We start from the raw sequence: 22,443 nt of genomic DNA on the forward strand, positions 1-22,443 counted from the left end.
TTGTGTAATGTGACTAATGATATTGAGGACAAAATAAAAAATACGCAGTACCAAGATCGTTCAGTCCATTTTCCCTAGGGTTGCACACTCAAAATTTTGATTTCCCTAATTGCCATCAGATTCTGGTTTACCTATACTTGCCAGCAATTGTTTCATGTTCTTGATAATGTAAAAATCAGTATTTACAGACTGAGTTTTTCCTGCCACGAATATTTTAATACGTCGCATTTGCGGATTTTTTTTCAACAGGATCTCCATTATGACTGACAAGATATAGATATTGCCCTGGTGAGACCGTTTCACGAATTTAATGAATTTGATCAATTATGTCACTTAATGAGTTTTACCTCTAAACCGACAATATTTAGTATCCTATATCCTTCTCCTGGCTGTAAAGTGTAAACTACCTCCCTGCCAATTTTCAGCTAAAAAAGTCCGTTTTTGAGTTATAAGTGGAGTAACTAACACGACTTTCTTTTATATAGGTATATACATGGACGTATAAAAAAAGACGGACGCCGTATTACGAACTAACAACGTGAAGCCACCATAGTAAGCTAGCGATCGTGTAAAGACAATAAACACGCACACACTCTCACCATAGTAAGCTAGTCGGCCGCCATTACGTCGTGAACTACCGACTGATTAACTGCGTCACTGTTTCACAAAAAATATTTAAAATGCCGTCTTGCGTGGTTAAATGGTGTCGCAACAGTACAATTTTAAATAACAAATCACAAGGGATAACATTCCACAGGGAAGCAAGTTATTTCTTTTATGTTTTAATGACAAAATTATTACGGCAAAATTTATAGAAAAAAATACAGCCGCCATTGTCATCAACACAGCTGTTGCCATGGCAACATGGCACACACACATGGATGTTTCGCCGCCATTACTAGGCTTCACTCAATGTTTAGGCGATATACCGTCCGTCTTTTTTTATACGTCCATGGGTATATATAGATTATTACGTTAAATAGACAACGCGGGTGGAAAGCTAGTTTTTGAAGTGAAAACTTCTTTAGCGGCGTTGGGTATAAAATCTTAAACTCGCGTCAGGACACGAGACCTGATCGAAAAAGCGTAAGACGGATAGATATCAAACATGCTCAACGTTAATAATCAAGTTTTCACTTCTGCCGGCAGTCCCGGAGTGCAACCCGTCTTTTTTTTTAATCTTTTCATGTTCATTTTCCTCCCAGGGGCATTTGAAAATATTGATACTGGCAACATTATTTTAGGCGCTGACAGCGCCGCTTAAGCGTCGTATTCACGGTCCATCTTGACGTACGTCCCGCCAAGGTCATACACGATGCACGACGCAAAACGACAGTGAATAGTGTTGACGTACGTCAATAATTATTATTATTATCTTGCTGGATGTGCACGACCAATTTTTCATCCAGCGAGCACCCCCACCACCGCGAACGTCGTGCAGATGGACAGTGAATAGCGCGGACGTACAGCAGATCAGTGTTGCCAACAGTAATTAATGTAAATATGTACTTGGAAACGTGGCCTAGTGATATGATTTTTTTTGTGATAACCTAGTGAGTACCTACATGAGCAAGCAAGAAACAGTTATTTTATATTTTTATGTATACAGGAAATACCCAATTATCATTACTTTTGGATCAACCCAGTACATATGGACAGTTTATATTCAGAAGTTATTATTTTAAAAGAACTCCAAGGCGAATTGATGAATAACACAGATTTTATGCAAAAGTCCACTGCAGAAAAATGGCAATTTATTTAAAAAAAAATGTCCTAACAAATGTGTTTGTTTAAAAAAATGATTAGCTATATACTCTCCGTTCCCGCCACTTCAGCATTTACTGAAAGAGTCTTTTCGGTCATGAATGTGAAGTGGCGGGAAGAGAGAAACCGAGCTTCATTAAAAACTAATTAAAAATGAGCTCTTGAAATATATAAATTTATTTGGAATGTTTGGATTCATATAATTCATTTAAAAATAATGAAAAATTGTTAGGTACTGCAAAAAGTACAAAAAAATACATTTTTAAAAATATTTATCTATTCTTTATTTACCTCCTTTAAAATCAGATATACTCTATATCTTCAAATAAAAGTTGGCAACCCTAGCCATGCTTGATGCGCGCACGATCGTCAGTAGGATACATCCAGCACCGCGGCCTTGAGCTGACGTACGTCGGGGATGGACCGTCAATAAGACGTTTTATATCTATGGGACTTCTTAAATGGCAAATAGGTATTGTACTCTATGTCGTTTTCATAAAAAATTGACATTTGAATTGACAATTGTATTTATTACTTGCTCTGTGGTATGTGAAAGTGAAAACTGAAAACATTCAAATAATAACGACCGCAACAATATAATATTTTTGCAAAGAAGTAAACTGTTATCCTTTTGAAATAAGGTTCCTGATTGATGTGCTGTGTTATTTGTGAAAAATGGATAATCATTTAACGCCAAATAGAATACAGAGATTGATACATTTAGCGGAAGATAAGTCGTTTAATTTGCCCAGACGGATAGCACAAAATAGCCATGATGATACTAACCGGTACCTTTTATTTAAATTCATGTTTTAAATTTCAACAACTACTTACTGGATTATTAAATTATTTTTCTGATTTCAGGAGTATTTCGACGAACCATACACCATTCAATAAAACCAACTGCGAGTCGTCTTCTGGGATTTTGGACCTAGAGCGTGTGCAAGGTACGATGGTCTTTTAATAGTTTTTGTATAATTACTACTTTAACTAGATATGTATATACCTAATCTTGTCAATCTTTATTACAGGGTTTGGCGAATCCGGGATTGGAAATATGTCTTTGAGTAAATCTGTATGTATTGTTTATTTTATTTAGTGCACGAAATTTCACAGCTGAGCAAAGATTTGCATGACCCTTCCCGAAAGACGACAATATTAAACTCTCTCAAATCATGGCCTACTTTGCTTTATGTGCTCCTGCAAAAATTTATTAAGTATTTATTTATTGTAAATGACCACTACAAGCCAAGAAACACTAGTATTTTTAATCTCATAAACCTACCATATCCACACTATATCTTTAGTGAATTTTTATCTAATTTATATATTTAAACTAGCGGCCCGCCCCGGCTTCGCCCGTGGTACATATGAAAAATAGATGTTGGCCGATTCTCAGACTTACCCGATATGCACAGAAAATTTCATGAGAATAGGTCCACCCGTTTCGGATGAGTATGCAGACTAACATTGTGACACGAGAATTTTATATATAAGATAAATAATATGTGTTTATTTTTATTTAAGTCTGCTTTTAATCCTGGAGAGATGACTGGAAGATCAACTGGTGCTGATGACCTACAGAACCCTGTAACTTTGGGCACAAGGCTGTTTGAAGATTACGGCCGTCACTCTGTAGCTCTGGATAGCATTACGAGTCATATGGACAGACAAACCTCAGAGATAAATGATTTGATGAGACATTCTATTGCTACAAATTACTCATTCAATGGAAAGGTGAGTAAATGAAATGACTTTGATCAATACTTTGATAACATTCTTCAGAAAAAATTTGAAAATGATTATGTTAATAAATAGGATTTGACTTTTTTATTATATGAAAAGTGAAAACCTTATTTATTTATTTATTTATTTACTCTTTATTGTACAAGAGTCTTATAAAATAAAAGTACAACAAAACCATTCAAAATGTACAAATGGCAGCCTTATGGCTCAAAGCCATCTCAGCCAGGCAACCTTCAACCTTAGTTTGATTTTTAATTGTCATTTTATATTTCACTAGCTTCCGCCCGCGGCTTCGTCCGTGTGATGTTTTGATTTTTGAAAAGGTAGCCTATGTTCTTTCTCAGGGTCTAAAGATGGTCTGTGCCAAATTTCATCAAAATCGGTTGAGCGGTTTCAGTGGGAAAGCGTAACAGACAGACAGAGTTACTTTCGCATTTATAATATTAGTAGGGATTCATATAGCATGGATGCTTGACATTGTACAACTGTCTGTTATTATACAAACTTTATAAAGTAATTAGAAAAATCTTAATGTTTCCCTTAACAAAGAAATCTTTGGAATCATGGTTTAAGCACTCCATTTTTTGTGTAACTGTTTATTCACTAGCTAATTTACTTAAGTTTCAATTTAGTTATATTATTCTTTGTAATATTACAGAGAGACTTGACAGCTGATGAAGCGTCACTAGTAATGAGAGAGGCACCTATGCCTGTTCAACAAAGCACTGAAGTTAACTTTCTGGATAGCATGTAAGATTTTAATATTTATTTATAAAATACAATAATTTTATATCTAAAGTCTAAACTCTACCGGTATGGAAACTTCCAATTTTTGAGAAAAATTTAATTATTTCTGTTCTATTACAAAATTTAATGCTATCCTAGTTCACACACTCCATAAGAAACCTTACCATAACTTTCAACTTTTTACGCTCAGTAATTTCGGCTGTCCCCCAGTCAGTCAGTAGTTTCGGTTGTCCGCCAGTCAGTCGCTGAACAGACAGGGTTTTTTTTTATATTGATTATAAATCATATTTTATCATAATACTGTGTAAATAATGAAATTATTTTTAATTTCATGTTTTCAGAGTGAGTAATTCAAACATGTCTGTTGGAGCATACTTCAAGAATAAATGCCCAATGCTGGTTAACATACTCGGCAATACAGATAGCCCTGATAGATCTATGAATCCTAGTATTACGGAAGGTAAGTTGAAAACATGTACATATTATAATAACCATAAGAAAAAAAGTATCTTTACCTATCAATTATTGGAATGATTTGTTTCTCTAAAAAATGTATAATTTTATATCTAATTAATACTTAGTTAGATAGTTAGTAAAACAAGAAATTAAATGTATCATTTTATTTTGCAAACAGTTCAAAATAGCATTTTTATTGTACCAATTTTATTTCAGTATCATCCCATGTGCCTATAGACTCTACACCAAATAAACAAAACAATACATATAAAATAGATCCCAGTTTGGACAGTGTCCCAGTGAGACAGCCCAAATCAATCAAATTCGAAAACTATGAAACTTCCACTAAAAATAAAAACGAACAGAACTATATGGCTAAATCAACAGAAAATAGAGATATTTCTTCTTTAAAATGTGAGAAAAATATGTATAAAGCCTTGGATCCTGAGCTTTCTGTAAATAAGTCAACTATGAAAGCCGAAGTTTCAATGCTTTGCCCTTTGCCAAAGGCTGTAGATTCTTTGAAAATCAAACCTCAATCTTCTTTTAAGCTGCAAACAGAGGAAACTGAAAGTTCCTTGGAGAATTCTTTAAGCATTTCCAAAATTGCTGATTATATTCGTGAGTATTATATATTTTAATGTGTTTCAATGAATACGAAATTTGTAAATAAGGTTATCCCTAAACGTTGATTAAAAAATAATTTTAATATTGGTTTGCTTTTAACCAATATTAAGCTATGTACATGTAAAACATATAGATACATAGACTTACACTTATATTTAAAGCTCAAATAATGTATGTGTAATTATTATATGTGTAATTTTTTTTTCCAGGCCGACAATCAAACTTAAGTGTAACAGAATTAAGTGTTCAACTGAACAATCAAATGAAACAAATGAATAGAAAGCAACCACTGAGCGAGCTCCAAATGAACTTAATTGAAAACAAACAGAACAATCAAGAAGTTTACGTAACAAACCTAATAGACTCAAAGAAAATGGAAACAGCCAGTTCCTCGAGCACAGTGAAAACAGTTATATCCCAAGATAAATTGAAAATGTACGAGAAAAATGTTCCGTCCGTGGTAATAACGAAAGATTCTCTCGATACGGAAAGTGTAGAGTTACGGAATCTTAGAACACCAAGAATGGCTAGATCCAAGTCTCCGTCCAGTAAAAGTCAATCTACCCTCACTACTGTACATGAAAATAGGAGTTTTAAATCGTCAAATAGTCCATTGCATTCTAGCAAAGGTAAGGTTTTGGTGAACACCAATTATATTACTTGGTGTGTTGTTTGCGGAGTTGTTTCAAATCTTACTATGCTTTTAGTTTTAGAAAACTTCTATTTATGAATTATGAATAAATTATATGTATAAATTTTTATGTATATTAAGAGCACCTATAAAATTATTACATTTGTATTACAATGTATGCCATTGTATAAATAATTATTTTATAAATCTACGTACTTCTTCCAGTGCTAACATTGATTTGATTTGTTTGTGAAAATCGCTATTGACACATTGTGAAGTCACAATTTCTCCCTCAATATTATATTAAGCATATAATTATTTATGTAATAGGTTTTTTCATATAAATAGTGCTTCACTCTGCAAGTAGAATATGTATATTGTACATAGACTGACCGGTTGGCTAGGTTGGCAGTGGCCCTGCCTTCCAAGCCAGAGGTCGTGGGTTCGATTCCCACCCAGGGCAAATATTTGTGTGATGAACATAGATGTTTGCTCTGTGTCTGGGTTTTAATTATCTATATAAGTATTTATTTAAAATTATATATGTATGTTTATCAGCCATCTGGTTACCATAACACAAGCAAAAGCTTAGTATGGGATCAGATCGTGCCGTGTGTGAAAATTGTCCTGAAATAAAATTTATTTAAACATTTAGAAAAAGTGCACTTAGTGTGTAGTGATAATAAGTAGTTATTTTCAGGCGAGGCTAACGCATCACACATACCCTCCCCAAATGTTGTTTATAAAGAGTTAGATAAGTCTGTAGATTGGCACGAGGTTATGCAACAGAAACATTTCCATGAAGAACGCTTTGCTAAAGGTTTGTGGGCCTCGCTTCAATGGAACGCGGAATTAACAATCGACTAATACAATTCTTTTGTTTCGTATGTTTTGCGCTAATATTGCTTTGGGGTGTAATCTCTTCAAAATTGAATTAAATATGCTGTTGTTATTGGTGAACATCCAATAACAACAGCATATCCAAAACAAACTTTGTTATGTTTTCAGATCAATGGGTTGAAATTCTTACAAAACCTGTTGAAGGATATGTAGGTATGTATATGGACATGTATTCTATTAGGTAAATTAAAAAAAAAATTAAAATTAGAAATAATTGTCATGGACTTTTCAATATATTTTTGATAGTTTAAACTTACTTGTCTTCCCGTGATTTTTTTTAAAGATGATGAAATAATTAATTTTCTAAATTTTAGGTGTCAGTGAAGCTGTAGTCATCGAAATCACAACCTTAACACAGACTTGGTTAACAGCGAAAATTCAGTTTGAAAACCTGCCAAATGGGGGTAAAGACTTGACCATAGAGCTTCCAAGACTGCCTTTACTTTTATCTCCAGGCAAAACGGAAAAATTCACAGTGTACATAACTTCCAATATTGAAATGAACACAAATCTTCCATTCGCGATATATTTAAAAGACGCATCGATTGACCGTGAATTTGAACAAAAAGGAAGCTTAGAAGTGGATATAAAAATGCCGTCAATACAAGCTGTGTCCTGTGACGGTGTGAACAAGATATCTTTCCCGCTTATTCAAGAGAAGACGTCACTCACGAAATATTTCGTTCTCTTGAGTGATTGTCAGGCTGATCTACAATTGGAATTATCTATAATGACAGGAGATAGTATGTTTGTGATAAAGAATGTTCAGGAAATTAATAAGAGCGATGTTAGTAAGGTGTTGATGGAACGACAAGCTTCGAGTGAGGACCAACCGAAGAAAGGCAAATTGATAAATAAGTTGCTCTGCAGGTTGAGTGGGGGTAACGCTATTAAAGTGACTATTATGTTCACGTCGCCGAAATTATCAGACTTGGGTATAAGTAAGTGTTTCATTTATTACATAAATATTTGCAACAATTTTCATTTTTTTTATTTTGTTAAATACATGTCAAGAAAGTTTAAAATTTTTGTAGGTAGTTTCGATTAATAATTGCTTACTATAATAAGTTTTTATTTTCTAGTGGACCAAATGGCAACATTCAAGGGATGCTTGAATGTAAATCTCATTGGAGTTGACACAGTGCTAAAGAAAGTGAATCTGCTCGCTTCAGTTGGAACAGCACATCTAGAAGTGCAGACAACTGGCGATAGGATTGTTGTTTCCAATGGTAAATAATGTAATAACTTCTACTAACTAAATTAAAGTTTAGAAATTTTTTAATTATAATACAACAATACATACAATACTAACTACTTTAATCATACAATTTCATGTATTTGAATCCACTCAACACAATAGTCTTGGTTGTACTAATAAATGCACTACTATATGAAGTTAAAAAATATCATAAATATGTAATATAAAAAACACTCCGGGAGTGCCCGCAGAAGTGAAAACTTGATTATTAACGTTCAGCATGTTTGATATTTTGGAATGGTATCCGTCTTACGCATGGAATATAAGAGCTAAAAAAAAAATCCGTCTTACGCTTTTTCGATCAGGCCACGTGTCCTGACGCGAGTTTAAGATTTTATACCCAACGCCGCTAAAGAAGTTTTCACTTCAAAAATATCATAAATTAATAATAAACGCGTAATTTCAGAGCCAACAAGCATTACTGTGTACAACAGTGGCATGATACCAGGAGCTTGGGTAATAATGTTCAAAAGTGTGAACGGGGACACCAACTTTCCCTTCAAAGTGTCTGCGAGCAGGATCGAGGTGCGGCCCGGAGAGTCGAAGCAAATACATGTCGTGTATACTGGGCCGCAAGATGTTGTTCATGATGGGTAATTATATTAGGAAAATGTATAATTTAAACGAAAGACACAATCGGGAGATTAATTTTAATTAAAAAATTGTTGATTAGCTGGTACTTGGGCTACTTATAACTTAGTTCATTATAATTAAAGTATTATGTAATATTAAAATGAAACCAGTTTTCCTTGGTCACGGCATCACGCGTGAACGGGTGTAGAGAAAACGTAAATATTAGCTAGTTGTATATAGATTACCAAAATGAAGGAATTTTGTCATTAGTTTCTTATATGTCACTGAAAAATTATGTGAAATTTTTCATAACTAAAAACTTAATAAAATTATAAAATTATGCAACAATCGAAAATGATAAATGTTTACAATTTGTGAAATTATTATATTGCAGAAAACTGATACTTGAAGAAGTTACAACATCCACGAAAACTGAAATAAACATAACCGGCGGGTCCGAGAAGCCAAAATCATTTCCCATCAAAACAAACTTCAACAATATGTCCTGGGTTCGTGCTGGCAGGAAAGAACTTAGTTTAAAGAATTCTACAAATAAAAAGATACAAATTCGTTGCCAAATAGTTGGCGATGGTTTTGCTATAGATTCCCCTGGATTGGAATCAAGAGGAACGTATTTATTGACGTTCGGGCCGTGTGAATGTCGACCGCTGCCTATTATTTTCTCACCTACTTCGAGTATGCCATTTGCTGCTTCGCTGCACTTGGTGTATGATAAAAATAGTGATTTTTCGAGAAAGGTAAGTGTACAAACTGAGTTTGGAATAAGATATCTGAAAATGATTTGTTTTTGTTAATTTAAAAAAGACACAATTTCCTCCAGAAAGTAAAGTTTCCACTAATGGAAAGATATTATTCACTAACAAACCACAATTTAGTAAGAATTCTTTAACACGGTCCTTAAACACTGACTGCTAAAACACTTGAATATCGCTTTAACAAATGCCCAGTCCTTACATAAAATATTATTTAGCAAAAGTGTGTTCGTTTATTTATCTTTTCTTCAATTGGTAACGGAGTTATTTCACTAAAGGTATATACATAGGTATTTATGCATGTACACTTTGCATTAATAAGGTTAACAGTTTTTTATTTTAGAATACATCATTATTTAATACAAACCGGTTATATTTTGGCGTATTCCCAAGATGTTCAATATAGAATGTAGGTAACAATACAAATTACATGTTTACATTGAGTTACATGTACTACGTACTAGAGAGGACATTGTTGCTACACTTTTTTTAACACGAGTTAGAGTCAATCGTCTCAAACTCAATTTTTTTTGTTACATTGATTGGTTTTAATTGATAAGTTTATTCATATTTTTTTAATTTTTAATAAGATAAACAATATTTATTTGTTACATTGATTGGTTTTAATTTATAAGTAATAAGAGGCAGAATATCTACAAAGTGTATGACTCACTAGCCGGCCCGCTTCGCCGCGCTTGTCGCACAGATTTTGTTCGTGGTGCCCTCTCTAGTAATAATACCTCAATGCATGTTTACAGATAAAACTCCACGGTTGTGCATTACCCACTAACGAAGGCGTGCGATGGGGCGGTGCGCTTGTCACGTACGGTGCGACGGCACTCGTGCGAGCCGCGAGACGCCAGCCGATAGACTTGACGCTGTACAACCGGGCCGGGGCTCCCGCGTTTGTGGCGGTCGCTGTGCATTTTAATTGTGAGTTGTGTTCAAAGAATATCGATCAACAGAGATTTTCCTTTTATAAAAGTTTTCGCGAGACGCCAGCCCATAGACTTGACGCTATACAAACGGGCCGGGGCTCCCGCGTTTGTGGCGGTCGCTGTGCATTTTAATTGTGAGTTGTGTTCAAAGAGTATCGATCAACAGAGATTTTCCTTTTATAAAAGTTTTCGCGAGACGCCAGCCCATAGACTTGACGCTATACAAACGGGCCGGGGCTCCCGCGTTTGTGGCCGTCGCTGTGCATTTTAATTGTGAGTTGTGTTCAAAGGGAGAATATCGATCAAAAGACATAAGATTTTCCTTTTATAAAAGTTTTCGCGAGACGCCAGCCCATAGACTTGACGCTGTACAACCGGGCCGGGGCTCCCGCGTTTGTGGCGGTCGCTGTGCATTTTAATTATGAGTTGAACGGAGAATATCGATCAACAGACAAATTTTCTTTTTATAAAAGTTTGCAAAAAATATTAAGATTTATTTTTTAAACGAATTTGCTACCTGTTTTCATGTTTACAGAAATATAGATTAAACTTGTGTAAAAATGTAACCTTTTTGTTGTTAAGGGGATTGCTATGGTCAAAACCGAAAAACACCTTATACATATTGAATTTTGTTGAGGAAACTGTTGGTACAGTCCCCGGCACGTAAGTTGGCAAGGTTTTGGCGTAGTGGGGGCAAGTTCGCGCATCCTACACTTAGTGGAACAAAAAACTGGTCACTTTTATTGATTATTATTATGGTTATTGCCATCATTTATTTTTAATCTTTCTTTTTACAAAGCGGAGGAATTCGTGACATTTAATGGGTGTTATAAATAAAACATAATATTATGCATTTTTTTATTCAGTAAAAAAATAGTAACTTTTTCAGTTTGAGCTTCTTTCTCCATGAAACAGTACACATCGTACACCATTTTTCTGGCATGTCTGCGTAAAACAGTATTTGGTCCTGGCATTGTAATACTCGTTACAAAAACTAAAGTTAAAACAACAACTATAACACTAACAAAGCCAAAACAAAATCAAAACTTAATTTAAAACTGAACTCGTAACAAAAAGTCAACAAAAACAAAGGGTACAACTTTCGTGCACGCAAGTGTAATCGGGAGCGAACGGAACGTAGACGCGGTGCGGGAGGCAAGGGTCGACTGACGCACCAATAGCGAGTCGTGATCGGCGCTACGTTATACCCCGCGTCCCGCTTGACCACCAAAGAGACCTAAAGAACGACTTCTGCGCATCTAACGACTCTTGCCAAGTTACGTGCCGGGGACTGTACGATTGTGTTAAGCCGGCGCCAGACATATGTTCAAATACGCAAATACCTACAAAGTCGCGAAGTGTGGCACTGACATTTGCGTATTTGTGCAAAGTTTGAACTTTGAACACATATTTGTAGTTTGCCATCATGTGTCATGTGTTTTTAGTGCGCACATCAAAGTAAACAAAGTTCAAAGTTTGTGCGGCCTGCCACACTTGTTGCGTGTGCGCCGCTGAACGGAGCAGTTGTATGCAATAGTTAATCTGTGAGTGGTATTTTGAGCGTCAATAATGGAGTGGGGTAATGACGCAGTAATAGAATTATTTATTGAGCTACTTCAAACAAAAAAATTAAAGGCACTCAAATAAAACAGTCTGACGGAGTCATCAAAATCGTCCTCTATTCTGTGAGCCATCTTTGCGGTAACTGTGCCCGTAAATCATTTGAAATACAAGTCTAGCCGGATACATTTGTGCATATAAAGTTTGATCGAAGTTTTGAAAATGTGTGCTCAAACTTTGATCCCCATGTCTGGCGCCGCCGCCGAAAAAAATATACGTGATACTCAAGGATATAATTAACAAAGTGTATTGTTTACTTTTCATTTTAGAACGGCCTAAACATAAAAAAATACATACAAATCAACCTCTTTTTGAATATAAAACGCATTTTGTTAGGAAAACGGCTACATATTTATACATGAAATTTATACCAAAAAATATGTTATGATATTTGTAATAACTTGTATTCTTTATTTTTTCAATTTTCATTATTATCGTTAAATTGTCAAGAAAAAACTCGAAATTATAATAAAACCCACATAAAACCTCACCTCTTTTGCATATTTCCGACGAAATTTGACGGTGTCAGTTCGACTCGGACGGGGGACTGTACGTGCGGTTTTTTTTGCAAAATAACGTTAAAAATGTCCGAATTGAATGTTTTGTTAAATAAAACCAGATTGTAAAAAGTATTTAACATGGGCAGTTCATGAAATGAAGGTTTAAAATAGGTATGTAAAGATATAAAAATCTGTTTGTAAATTAGTTTTGTTTTTGAAAGGCGTCATTGAATTATAGGTAAAACTGTACATTATAGGGCGTGTAATTTGGTGGTGGTGGGGGGTGGAGGGAGGGGGGGTGGGTACTAGGAACTTCCCCTATTAACCCATTGACCACCGAGCGCCCCGATCGGGGCACGACACAATAGATTTTCTATTGTGTCTGTGATTCCGGGAACTGATGGATTAAGGGGGGGGGGGGGGGGGACGGGACGGGATAATAGTTTTCGAGATATTTACAAATAAAGTGTTTGAGGTTATGTTGGATTGTTGGTTCTGTTCGGTCGGTCGGTTTAATGTCGGTTCTAGCACTTTTTGAGACGCTACGCTCGCTCCGCTCAGTCAATTAAAAAAACCTAACCTAACCTAACCTTGTATGGTTCGGAGTGTTTATTTATTCAGCCCTCCCCCCCCCTACCCCCAGATTTTTAATGTTTCGGTTATATACATATATCTATCATGACATTAGGGTAAAAAAAAACTTGTTTTAAGTAATAATTTATTAATTCATTTATATACATACAAAATAGCTTTAATTAACTCTTCAAAGGTGTCTTTATGACTTAGTTTTTACCCGACTACGGCAAAGCAAAAGGAGGGTTATGATTTTGACAGGCTATGTATGTATGTATGTATGTATGTATGTATGTATGTATATATGTATGTATGTATGTATGTATATATGTATGTATGTATGTATGTATGTTCATCTGTTCCCTCGTAACTTCTAAACTACTTATCAGAATTCGACAAATGACATATCATTAGAAGCGTCTTAATTGTCCGCTGGTTATAGGCTATATGGGGTTTCACAAAATCTAATGTGGCGCCCTCTAGTGGACAAAACATACAGAGTAAAAAAATAAAGTTAAGATAAATATGCCGTGTTTGGTATCATTTGAAAGCTTTTTACTTGCACATTTTGAATATATATATATTACTAGCATTTCCTTGTGACTTTACCTGTATTCATGGGCTGATTGCATATAATTCACATCTTTTCGTTCATAGCTTCTTTATTAGTTCATCAATTTAACTTTTGTTTTATACTTTTTCAGCGTCGTTTTTTGTCGTAGTTGGGTTTTAGTTGTTTTACTTTTTATCTTGTATCTTTCTTCTAAAATAGTATTCAATCAACCAGTCGTTGAAATCCATTTTATTGTGTTCTTTTCGAAATTGCTTTTTTAAATCTCGCCGATGACTCTCTATACGTTGAGTGTGTGTTCCATCTGGTGCCACAAACTTATTAATAGGATCACTGTGGTTCACACGTCTGTGAATGAAACCATGTTCAGAAAGGCTTGAATATGCTTTCCAATAATCTGTGTGTATTATTGAACCTTCCCGAACATGTTTCTTTATGAGTGGCACCAATATATCAGCCGATCGCTCATTATCGGGACACACCTCTAGTCTTAAATCATCTTGACCATCCTCTATCATTCCTATGACCCAATGTCCTTCTATATTTCGGCCTCTATTATACTTACGTTTGCCAAACTTAGATTCGTCTATTTGGACTACTTTGTTTGGTCCACCGATTTTCTCAAGACTCGTTTGGTGCTCTAATTCATAAACAACGATCGTCTCTCGGCAGTAATTAAACCAATAAGCTATTGTTCTTGCTGAGAGCACCGGGTCATTATCGGTGGCTAGTTGAATTTGGGTCTGTTCATAAGATAATCCAAGACTATACGCATACATAATTTGCAGCACAAGAGAGATATTTAGACGCACATTTTCCAAAAAAGTCCCTTGCGCACGGGCAACAGGTTTGGACCTGCAGTTACTTTTACGGCAGCGAAACCTTCCGAATTGACCAGTAGCTTCCAGACACATAGGAGTTTTGTGAAAATGACATTTTTTATTCTTGGGAATCATTCCTCGCTCCTCAACAAACTGTAAACATTGTTCTTGAGTTCCTAGTTTACTGAGTATTTTTTTCCAGTTCCACATTGATCTGAAGCAATTAATATTAAATTATTACATTACAATAATAATTTTTAATTCTAGTAATATTGCATTAGCTCTTTGATTTGAATTATGACAGATTTAATGTAATAGATATTATGAATTTCATTATTTTGAGATGTCTAATCGATAAAGGGTAGTCACTTTTCATAGTAAACTGCTTTTCTTTTTAGTTTCTTAACATACGTTTTTTTTTTTTTGTTTGAGTGGGAATCGCCCTAAAGTCGCTTCTGGCACTCGCAGGCCGCTGCCAGGCATAGCGATAGCTAGCCCGCTAGGTCCAGGACGCGATGAAACTGGGAGCACAAGTGGCTCGTAAGAGTCCAACGCATTCACGTCGGTATGGTGGGCTGAATTTTTGTGTTAAAGGGCTGATAGACGTACGAGTAAGTACGCGAACTTGTGGCTCGACGACCTTTTTCGCTCGTGTATCACCCCAAGTACGCGTACTTAAAAGCCGTCGAGTAAGTTCGTTGACGATCAAACATGTTTGAAATTTTACTCGAAGCCCGCCATCACTCGCACGTGTGTCACCGCCGGGAGCCGCTAGCCTGTCTAGCTATAATAGGTGTTATTAAGTGCAAAAGTTCATCATATAACGGCGCAGGCATCCTCAAACAATTATGCAAGTCTTCCTTCTCTTCACGTGTTAGCTACTTCACCAAATTTACGTGAGATAAACGCTCTTTTTTGAAAGTCAGTTTTTCACCCACTTTTTCCGATTTCGTCTTCTGCTTTTAGTTTTATGGATATAATATAATATAATTCCTGAATAACACAAAATTCCCTCCGTTGATGACAAAGTGACGTCCGATATCGGTGACACGTGAGAAGCTACTGACCAAGCTCTACGTGTGTCACCGACCTCGAGCCGAGTAAGTACGTGAACTTTAAAACCGCGATTTTAAAGTTCCTACGTCTGTCAGCCCTTTTACAGATCGTTTGACTTCCGTAATTTATCCGACGAGTTCTACTAACGCCCATCATTTTTCTTTTTTCCATTGGTCTTAATACCTGTAGAACCGCCATCCTGTTACAAATGACCCAAAATTTTGTGTCTGTATCTTCCGGCCTACTAAACATATACTATAATAAAATCGTAGGAAAGTCAAAACTGACATAAACCTATATACACTGGGGTAGATCCCTTTAAAAATAATAAAAAGTGCAAAAAAATCGCAGTCGGATGAAACCCATTAGAAAAGGAGGGGAATATGATGAAAATTAAAGGAAAAATAAATTACGGTCAATCCGAGTTCGGGAAGTGGGAGGGGGGAGCTTTTAAGAGAAAAAAATGGTTTCTCTCGATTTCCGACAAAACTACAAGTCCTACGGAAAAAAGTTCAATGGCAAAGTTGTAGGTAATAAAAAAATCGACAACTTTTGTATTGACAATTTTTTCACATAACCTCAAAATTTAGGTGAAAAATTCAAAAAACCAAGTTTTTGGTTTTTTATTTTTAACTACTTCAAAAATTTTTTTTTTTCTACGATATTTGGTAGAAACTTGCTTTATTATGTCCCAAATACACTGTAATTTATTTGATTGAAAATAGTTATTTTTTCGCCTTATTTTGAATTAATACCAAAAAAACAACCTCATTTTCAATCGAAAAGTCACCCGTCAAAATATCAGCTTTTTTCAAAAACTTTGGGAGCCTTTTATTCATCAAAATCTCTACTTTTATATGGTGTAAAAAAAATAAACCTTACCATAGTAAATGTTCTCAGGAAATGCTTACAAACAGTGTCATAATTAGCTTTTACTAAATCAGGCACACTTCTCGAACTCTATATCTTCTCTTGTATCGGCTTTTCGGTAATATTTCAAAAGAAAAAAAATTATCTGTTCTAAGTATAATATTTTACAGCATATTCAAAAGCAAAATGATGTCGATAAAAACATTTCAGGTAGTTTGAGAAGTGTGCCTGATTTAGTAAAAGCTCATTTTCACACTGTTTGTATGCATTTCCTGAGAACATTTACTATGGTAATGTTTATTTTTTCTTACACCATATGAAAGTAGAGATTTCAATGAATAAAAGGCTCCCCAAGTTTTTGAAAAAAGCTGATATTTTGACGGGTGACTTTTCGATTGAAAATTAGGTTGTTTTTTTGGTATTAATTCAAAATAAGGCGAAAAAATAAATATTTTCAGTCAAATAAATTACAGTGTATTTGGGACATAATAAAGCAAGTTTCCACCAAATTTCGTAGAAAAAAAATAAATTTTGAAGTAGATAAAAATAAAAAACCAAAAACTTGGTTTTTTTAATTTTTCACCTAAATTTTGAGGTTATGTGAAAAAATTGTCAGTACAAAAGTTGTAGATCTTTTTATTATCTACAACTTTGCGATTGAACTTTTTTCCGTAGGACTTGTAGTTTTGTCGGAAATCAAGAGAAACCATTTTTTTCTCTTAAAAGCTCCCCCCTCCCTTTTCCCGAACTCGGATTGACCGTAATTTATTTTTCCTTTAATTTTCATCATATTCCCCTCCTTTTCTAATGGGTTTCATCCGACTGCGATTTTTTTTTGTTTCAAAAATTATCTACTCTAGTCTAATAGCAACATTTTTAACCAACGCCGTAATTCTCAATTCAACTGAATTTTTTGTTGGTTCCGTTACCTCCGCACTTTTAACTGGGTGATCCGACGATTTCATTATTCATAAAAATATAAATTATATAAAAATAATTCCTTTGCAGTGACTCTCCGAGGAAAAAAGAAATAGATTCGTGTTACAAATTTTAAAATCATACATAATACATTTCCATCGACATGGTATATAAAATCTACCGCCTGATAACTTAACCTCCTCTCCAGTCGGTTAGTTGTCAGTCGATCACTTACATTTTTTGAAGAGACGATCAGCGAGCCAACAGCCGACCAGTGCGGTCTATAAATGTGTGTTAAATAAAATTAATTTCTAAATCGGTGTTTTCTTAACTGTTCCCCACTCTAGAACTTATAATTACTTGCTTAGGTAAGGTCTCCAGAATGGGTCATGTACATAGTAGAGACTTTGCATAATACGCTGAATGTTGAAAGAGGAGTCTTCCTACATTACATTTACAACATACATAGTACACAATATTTACTATTCATAAATGTTATATGTTACTGCCTCTCAGAGAAAGCATAAATTAGGTAGAAAGCACTAACACATTACGATACAATACGATACATTTTACAATTCCATAATCTTTGGTCACTTTTACTTCAATAATGATGTATATTATAGAGGTCGGTTAAAAAAACAAATTCAAATATAGTGACAGAATCAATAAGGCCGTTGAACCATGTAATTGCCTTAATCTTGAATTTAATCTCAAGTTTAAAAATTATATTACAATTAATTTTGTTAGGTGTAAATGCATATTATCGCGTCATTACTAAATTGGTGTACCAGAAACGTAGTACCTACTCAATAATTCACCACTCCATAAACCTACCATTCCAGTACAATACCGCAGCCTGTCCGACGACGCGGAGCTGCTAAACGGGCGGCGCATAATCCCGCGCCGCTCCGCGCACACGGTGAGCCTGCGCGTGCGCTGGGGGCGGGTCGAGCGGCGCGCGCACACGGCCTGCACCAGCGCGCTCGCCTCGCTCACTGTGCTCGCGGGGCCGGAGCTCACGCGCCGCAGGATACTGAGGTGAGCAGGGGAGTGGCACAGTACACACGGTGAGCCTGCGCGTGCGCTGGGGGCGGGTCGAGCGGCGCGCGCACACGGCCTGCACCAGCGCGCTCGCCTCGCTCACTGTGCTCGCGGGGCCGGAGCTCACGCGCCGCAGGATACTGAGGTGAGCAGGGGAGTGGCACAGTACACACGGTGAGCCTGCGCGTGCGCTGGGGGCGGGTCGAGCGGCGCGCGCACACGGCCTGCACCAGCGCGCTCGCCTCGCTCACTGTGCTCGCGGGGCCGGAGCTCACGCGCCGCAGGATACTGAGGTGAGCAGGGGAGTGGCACAGTACACACGGTGAGCCTGCGCGTGCGCTGGGGGCGGGTCGAGCGGCGCGCGCACACGGCCTGCACCAGCGCGCTCGCCTCGCTCACTGTGCTCGCGGGGCCGGAGCTCACGCGCCGCAGGATACTGAGGTGAGCAGGGGAGTGGCACATTTTGACGTGACAACGTCTTATAATTCGATAGAGCCGGCTGCACGCACGAAAAAACATGACTCATGCGGCGTTACCTCGCTCTGAGGCGTCCCAAGTAGGTACGGTTTGAAGTGCAAGCGAGAGCGCGGAACGAGCGACAGAGAAGCACAATCGGACGTTGTCACGTTCAACTATCGTCAGTAAACCAACTTTACAGACAACCATTTTTTAAGCTATTGCATAGCTTCTATCGCGGGCCTTGAGCGCGGGGACCAAATCCAGAAATTTAGTAACGAATAATCTCACGTTCCCCACTCCGACGGGCGCGGAGGTGTGGCTTGAAGGCATAGCTTGCAATAGCTTTACCGCGGCAGTCCCCGAGTGACACACGTTTTTTGAAGTGAAAACTTCTTTAGCGGCGTTGGGTATAAAATCTTAAACTCGCGTCAGGACACGTGGCCTGATCGAAAAAGCGTAAGACGGATATTGTTTTTTTAGCCCTTATATTCCATGCGTAAGACGGATACCATTTCAAAATATCAAACATGCTGAACGTTAATAATCAAGTTTTCACTTCTGCCGGCACTCCCGGAGTGCAACCCGTCTTTTTTTTGTCATATAATGGCTTTAACGTGAAACTCATGTTTTTGTTCATATACTTTATTGCACGCCTCATAAGCGAAGCGTTGAGGTGGGTACTACTGTCACTTCGCGCAAAACATCTGATTTTTCAAACTTAAAATGTCTTTATGTATCATACATTGGACTTGTAAGATAATACATACACACACATATTAAGAAAAAACACTATTTTTAACATTCATGATATTTTTGATGTCATTTTTGTTATTTAAACTAGTTAAAAAACAGTTTAAAAAAGTTCTGTCTTGGACGTCCGTGTGTCTGTATGTGCGGAGGATTTTCTTGTTAACACGATAGCGACCGAAATACTTTACTAATCGAGTCTTTTTTTTTCTCTTACGCTTGAGTATGCTCAGGAATAGAACCCTTTCATTTTTCAGGGTCTGATTCGATGTGGTTTAATTGTTATTAAATAAACAAAAATAATAATTAATAAATAATTATTAAAAAAAAATTATGAGGCGTGCACTTTTGGATTTTCCAAACTATTTGGTATTTTATTCAGTTGTTTTTGGAAATAAATAATTTTTTATTAACATTTTTAAATCGAAAAAATCAAATTACAATTCACAAATTATATTAAAGAAAGAAAGAAAGATCAATTATTTGACTCCACAATATAATAACAAACACAATTGACACAGAATACAATACTTAATTAAAATTAAAACAACACAACATGAAACAAAACAATACAATTATAATAAATGAAAGAGTAAAATAAAATAAAATGAAGCCGAAAAGTGGAGCCAAGTCAGGTAGCCACTCAGCATAAGTTGCAATATAGTTGCAACGCTGATTTTCAGTGGCCCCTCTCTGAAGCGATTGGAGCGGCAGTACGTTCATAGATAGATATTATATATATTACACATGGCTTCGCACATAATATCGCACATAACATCGCTAATGACATCGCATATGACTTTTTAAAATACAACATTTATGAATATACTGTCTTTAAATAAATAAAATGCATTGCACTATCGATATTTAGATAAAAATTAAATCCATACTAATATTATAAATGCGAAAGTAACTCTGTCTGTCTGTTACTCAATCACGCCTAAACTACTGAACCAATTTGCATGAAATTTGGTATGGAGATATTTTGATACCCGAGGAAGGACATAAACTACTTTTTATTGCGAAATATGTACCTACCACGGGCGAAGCCGGGGCGGACCGCTAGTGAACTATAAGTTTTCAAAACATCCTGGTTTGATAGATTTTAAATGTATGAACTACAAGCTGTGTCGTGCGGTTTAAGTATTTCTATACTTAGCTCATGTTTTATTCTGATGTACGAATAGAACTACAAAGTTTTATCCAAATCTGTCTAGTAGTTATTTTCATGTAAATGAATAATCATACTTATATCCATCCTCATAAATATTAATATCCTGTAAAATTAATGCATACTCCTAATAATAATCCTGTATATGTTTAAAACAGAATTCTACGCAACGAGGGAAATGGCCAACTGGATACATCTCTATTGCCTGATCATGTGAAAGTGCTGGCAGAAGAATTCGAAGGTGAAGATCCATCAATGGATAATTACTTGGAAAACTTTAGTGAGACTAAGGTGAGTTGGGTGAACTATAAAAAATATAAGGGAAAAACGAATATAATATTTTCTTGAACGCGAGTATTACAAATTTAGAAATTGAACGGATTTTATCACGATTTATTCATAAAAATAAACGAGTAAAGAAGTATGTTTATTTTGTGTACGTGATGATTTTCGCAAGATATTAAAAACACCCTTAATTAATACAACTTATATCTTAATTCAGAATATAATCTACAAGAAATTCTCATTATTTTGACATACATATATAATTTTGAAATATTTAAAAATAACGTCTAACTTTAATAATGAGTTAATGACCTATTTTTTCAGGCATCCCTAAACGAACTGATCGAGAGCCTCCAAGAATTAACGGCGCAAATAGATCTCCCGCAAGATTTCTCTGAAGATAACACAATATTGATCAGTGATGACACCATGATTGATCATCATACTCTCTGTGAATAATTATCAACTATGCGACAGTATTTCACCATTCTAATGTACTTATTTAAGTTTTAAGTATCAATAAGAGACTGTTTAGTTATGTAAAAACTCATTTTGTTAGAATGGCAGGTTATGTCCATGGAAAGTTCTGAAATTATTATGTAATAGATTTGTGTTTATTTAGTACAAAACAAAAGCAAGAGACAGTCAATATAATATTTATATCTTATGTGTAGTCGTGTTTGAAAATCAGCCCTAAAATGTTTTAAGATTATTTATAGTAGGTAGATAGAGTATTATTGCCATTATTAATAATTTTGTATACGTTATTACTAATTATTTTAATATGAAAGATAATAAATGCATTAAAAAAATCTTGGTGTACTTATTTTGACTATAAAAACTCGTTCAAATATAATCAAAATCATTTGAGTGGTTTCGAAACTGTAGGGATCATCATATGAGTATAAATTCATCTTATGCATGTAAGTATAGGAATCACAAAGAAATAACAGAAAACTTGTTCTCCAATAATAATGTGGTGCGAGGATGCGTTGCGAAGCTGTGAAATGTGATCGGTGTAGTGGTTCGGTTTCAGTGTTTCTATTGCTTAAAATTATAGAACTCTTTAACTCGGTTCCATTTCTAATTTTCTACATCGCAAATGGTTAAAAATAGTAATATCTTCCAAAAAAACTCTGTCTAATACGCGAAACATGACACGCTGGCGTGCGGACGCGCGAGTCTTCACGAGTACGCGCGCTGGTGCGCGAGCATGCGCTAGACTGCTCGACACACTCATTATCATTTGTTTGGCAATTTATCAAGAGATACACGTGTACATTTTCGAATAAAATTATGAATTAGGACATGTTATTGATTACATTATTTGTAAAATAATAAGAGGAAATAAATAAGAGTAGAAAAAAAAAGACGGGTTGCACTCCGGGAGTGCCG

The 22,443-nt window shown here is 35.8% G+C and overlaps 3 protein-coding genes across 4 annotated transcripts in view; 1 reads left to right on the forward strand and 2 right to left on the reverse strand.

Moving 5' to 3' along the window:
• Positions 1–8,505, reverse strand: part of LOC149481012 (uncharacterized) — a 43,711-nt gene extending 35,206 nt beyond the window's left edge. Inside the window, exon 1 of the mRNA XM_089706166.1 lies at positions 8,440–8,505. The gene's annotated coding sequence lies outside the window, so the exon portion shown is untranslated. The remainder of the gene's footprint in view (positions 1–8,439) is intronic.
• On the forward strand, positions 2,273–21,851 carry LOC149481016 (uncharacterized). 2 transcript variants are annotated; one of them, XM_089706157.1, is made up of 18 exons: positions 2,274–2,552; positions 2,629–2,711; positions 2,796–2,839; positions 3,292–3,501; positions 4,169–4,260; positions 4,599–4,717; positions 4,930–5,334; positions 5,550–5,969; positions 6,672–6,791; positions 6,980–7,024; positions 7,186–7,812; positions 7,954–8,100; positions 8,536–8,722; positions 9,097–9,460; positions 10,234–10,408; positions 18,188–18,383; positions 20,922–21,054; positions 21,373–21,851. In XM_089706157.1, exons 1-18 carry the CDS (start codon positions 2,440–2,442, stop codon positions 21,505–21,507), a joined length of 3,615 nt encoding a protein of 1,204 aa, XP_089562283.1. In that variant the 5' UTR covers positions 2,274–2,439; the 3' UTR covers positions 21,508–21,851. The 2 variants fall into 2 exon arrangements, with proteins under 2 accessions (XP_089562282.1, XP_089562283.1); XM_089706156.1 differs by lacking the exons at positions 6,672–6,791; positions 20,922–21,054; positions 21,373–21,851 and having other exon boundaries at positions 2,273–2,552; positions 18,188–18,406.
• Positions 13,845–15,257, reverse strand: LOC149481017 (uncharacterized). Its single transcript, XM_089706082.1, has one exon. It carries the CDS (start codon positions 14,706–14,708, stop codon positions 13,845–13,847), a length of 864 nt encoding a protein of 287 aa, XP_089562208.1. The 5' UTR covers positions 14,709–15,257.
• Positions 21,852–22,443: the final 592 nt, after the last annotated feature.

This window comes from Colias philodice, chromosome 17, assembly GCF_061535455.1.
Source record: "Colias philodice isolate Cphi_HAF_F1 chromosome 17, ilColPhil1 Martin Lab GWU primary, whole genome shotgun sequence".
NCBI lineage: Eukaryota > Metazoa > Arthropoda > Insecta > Lepidoptera > Pieridae > Colias > Colias philodice.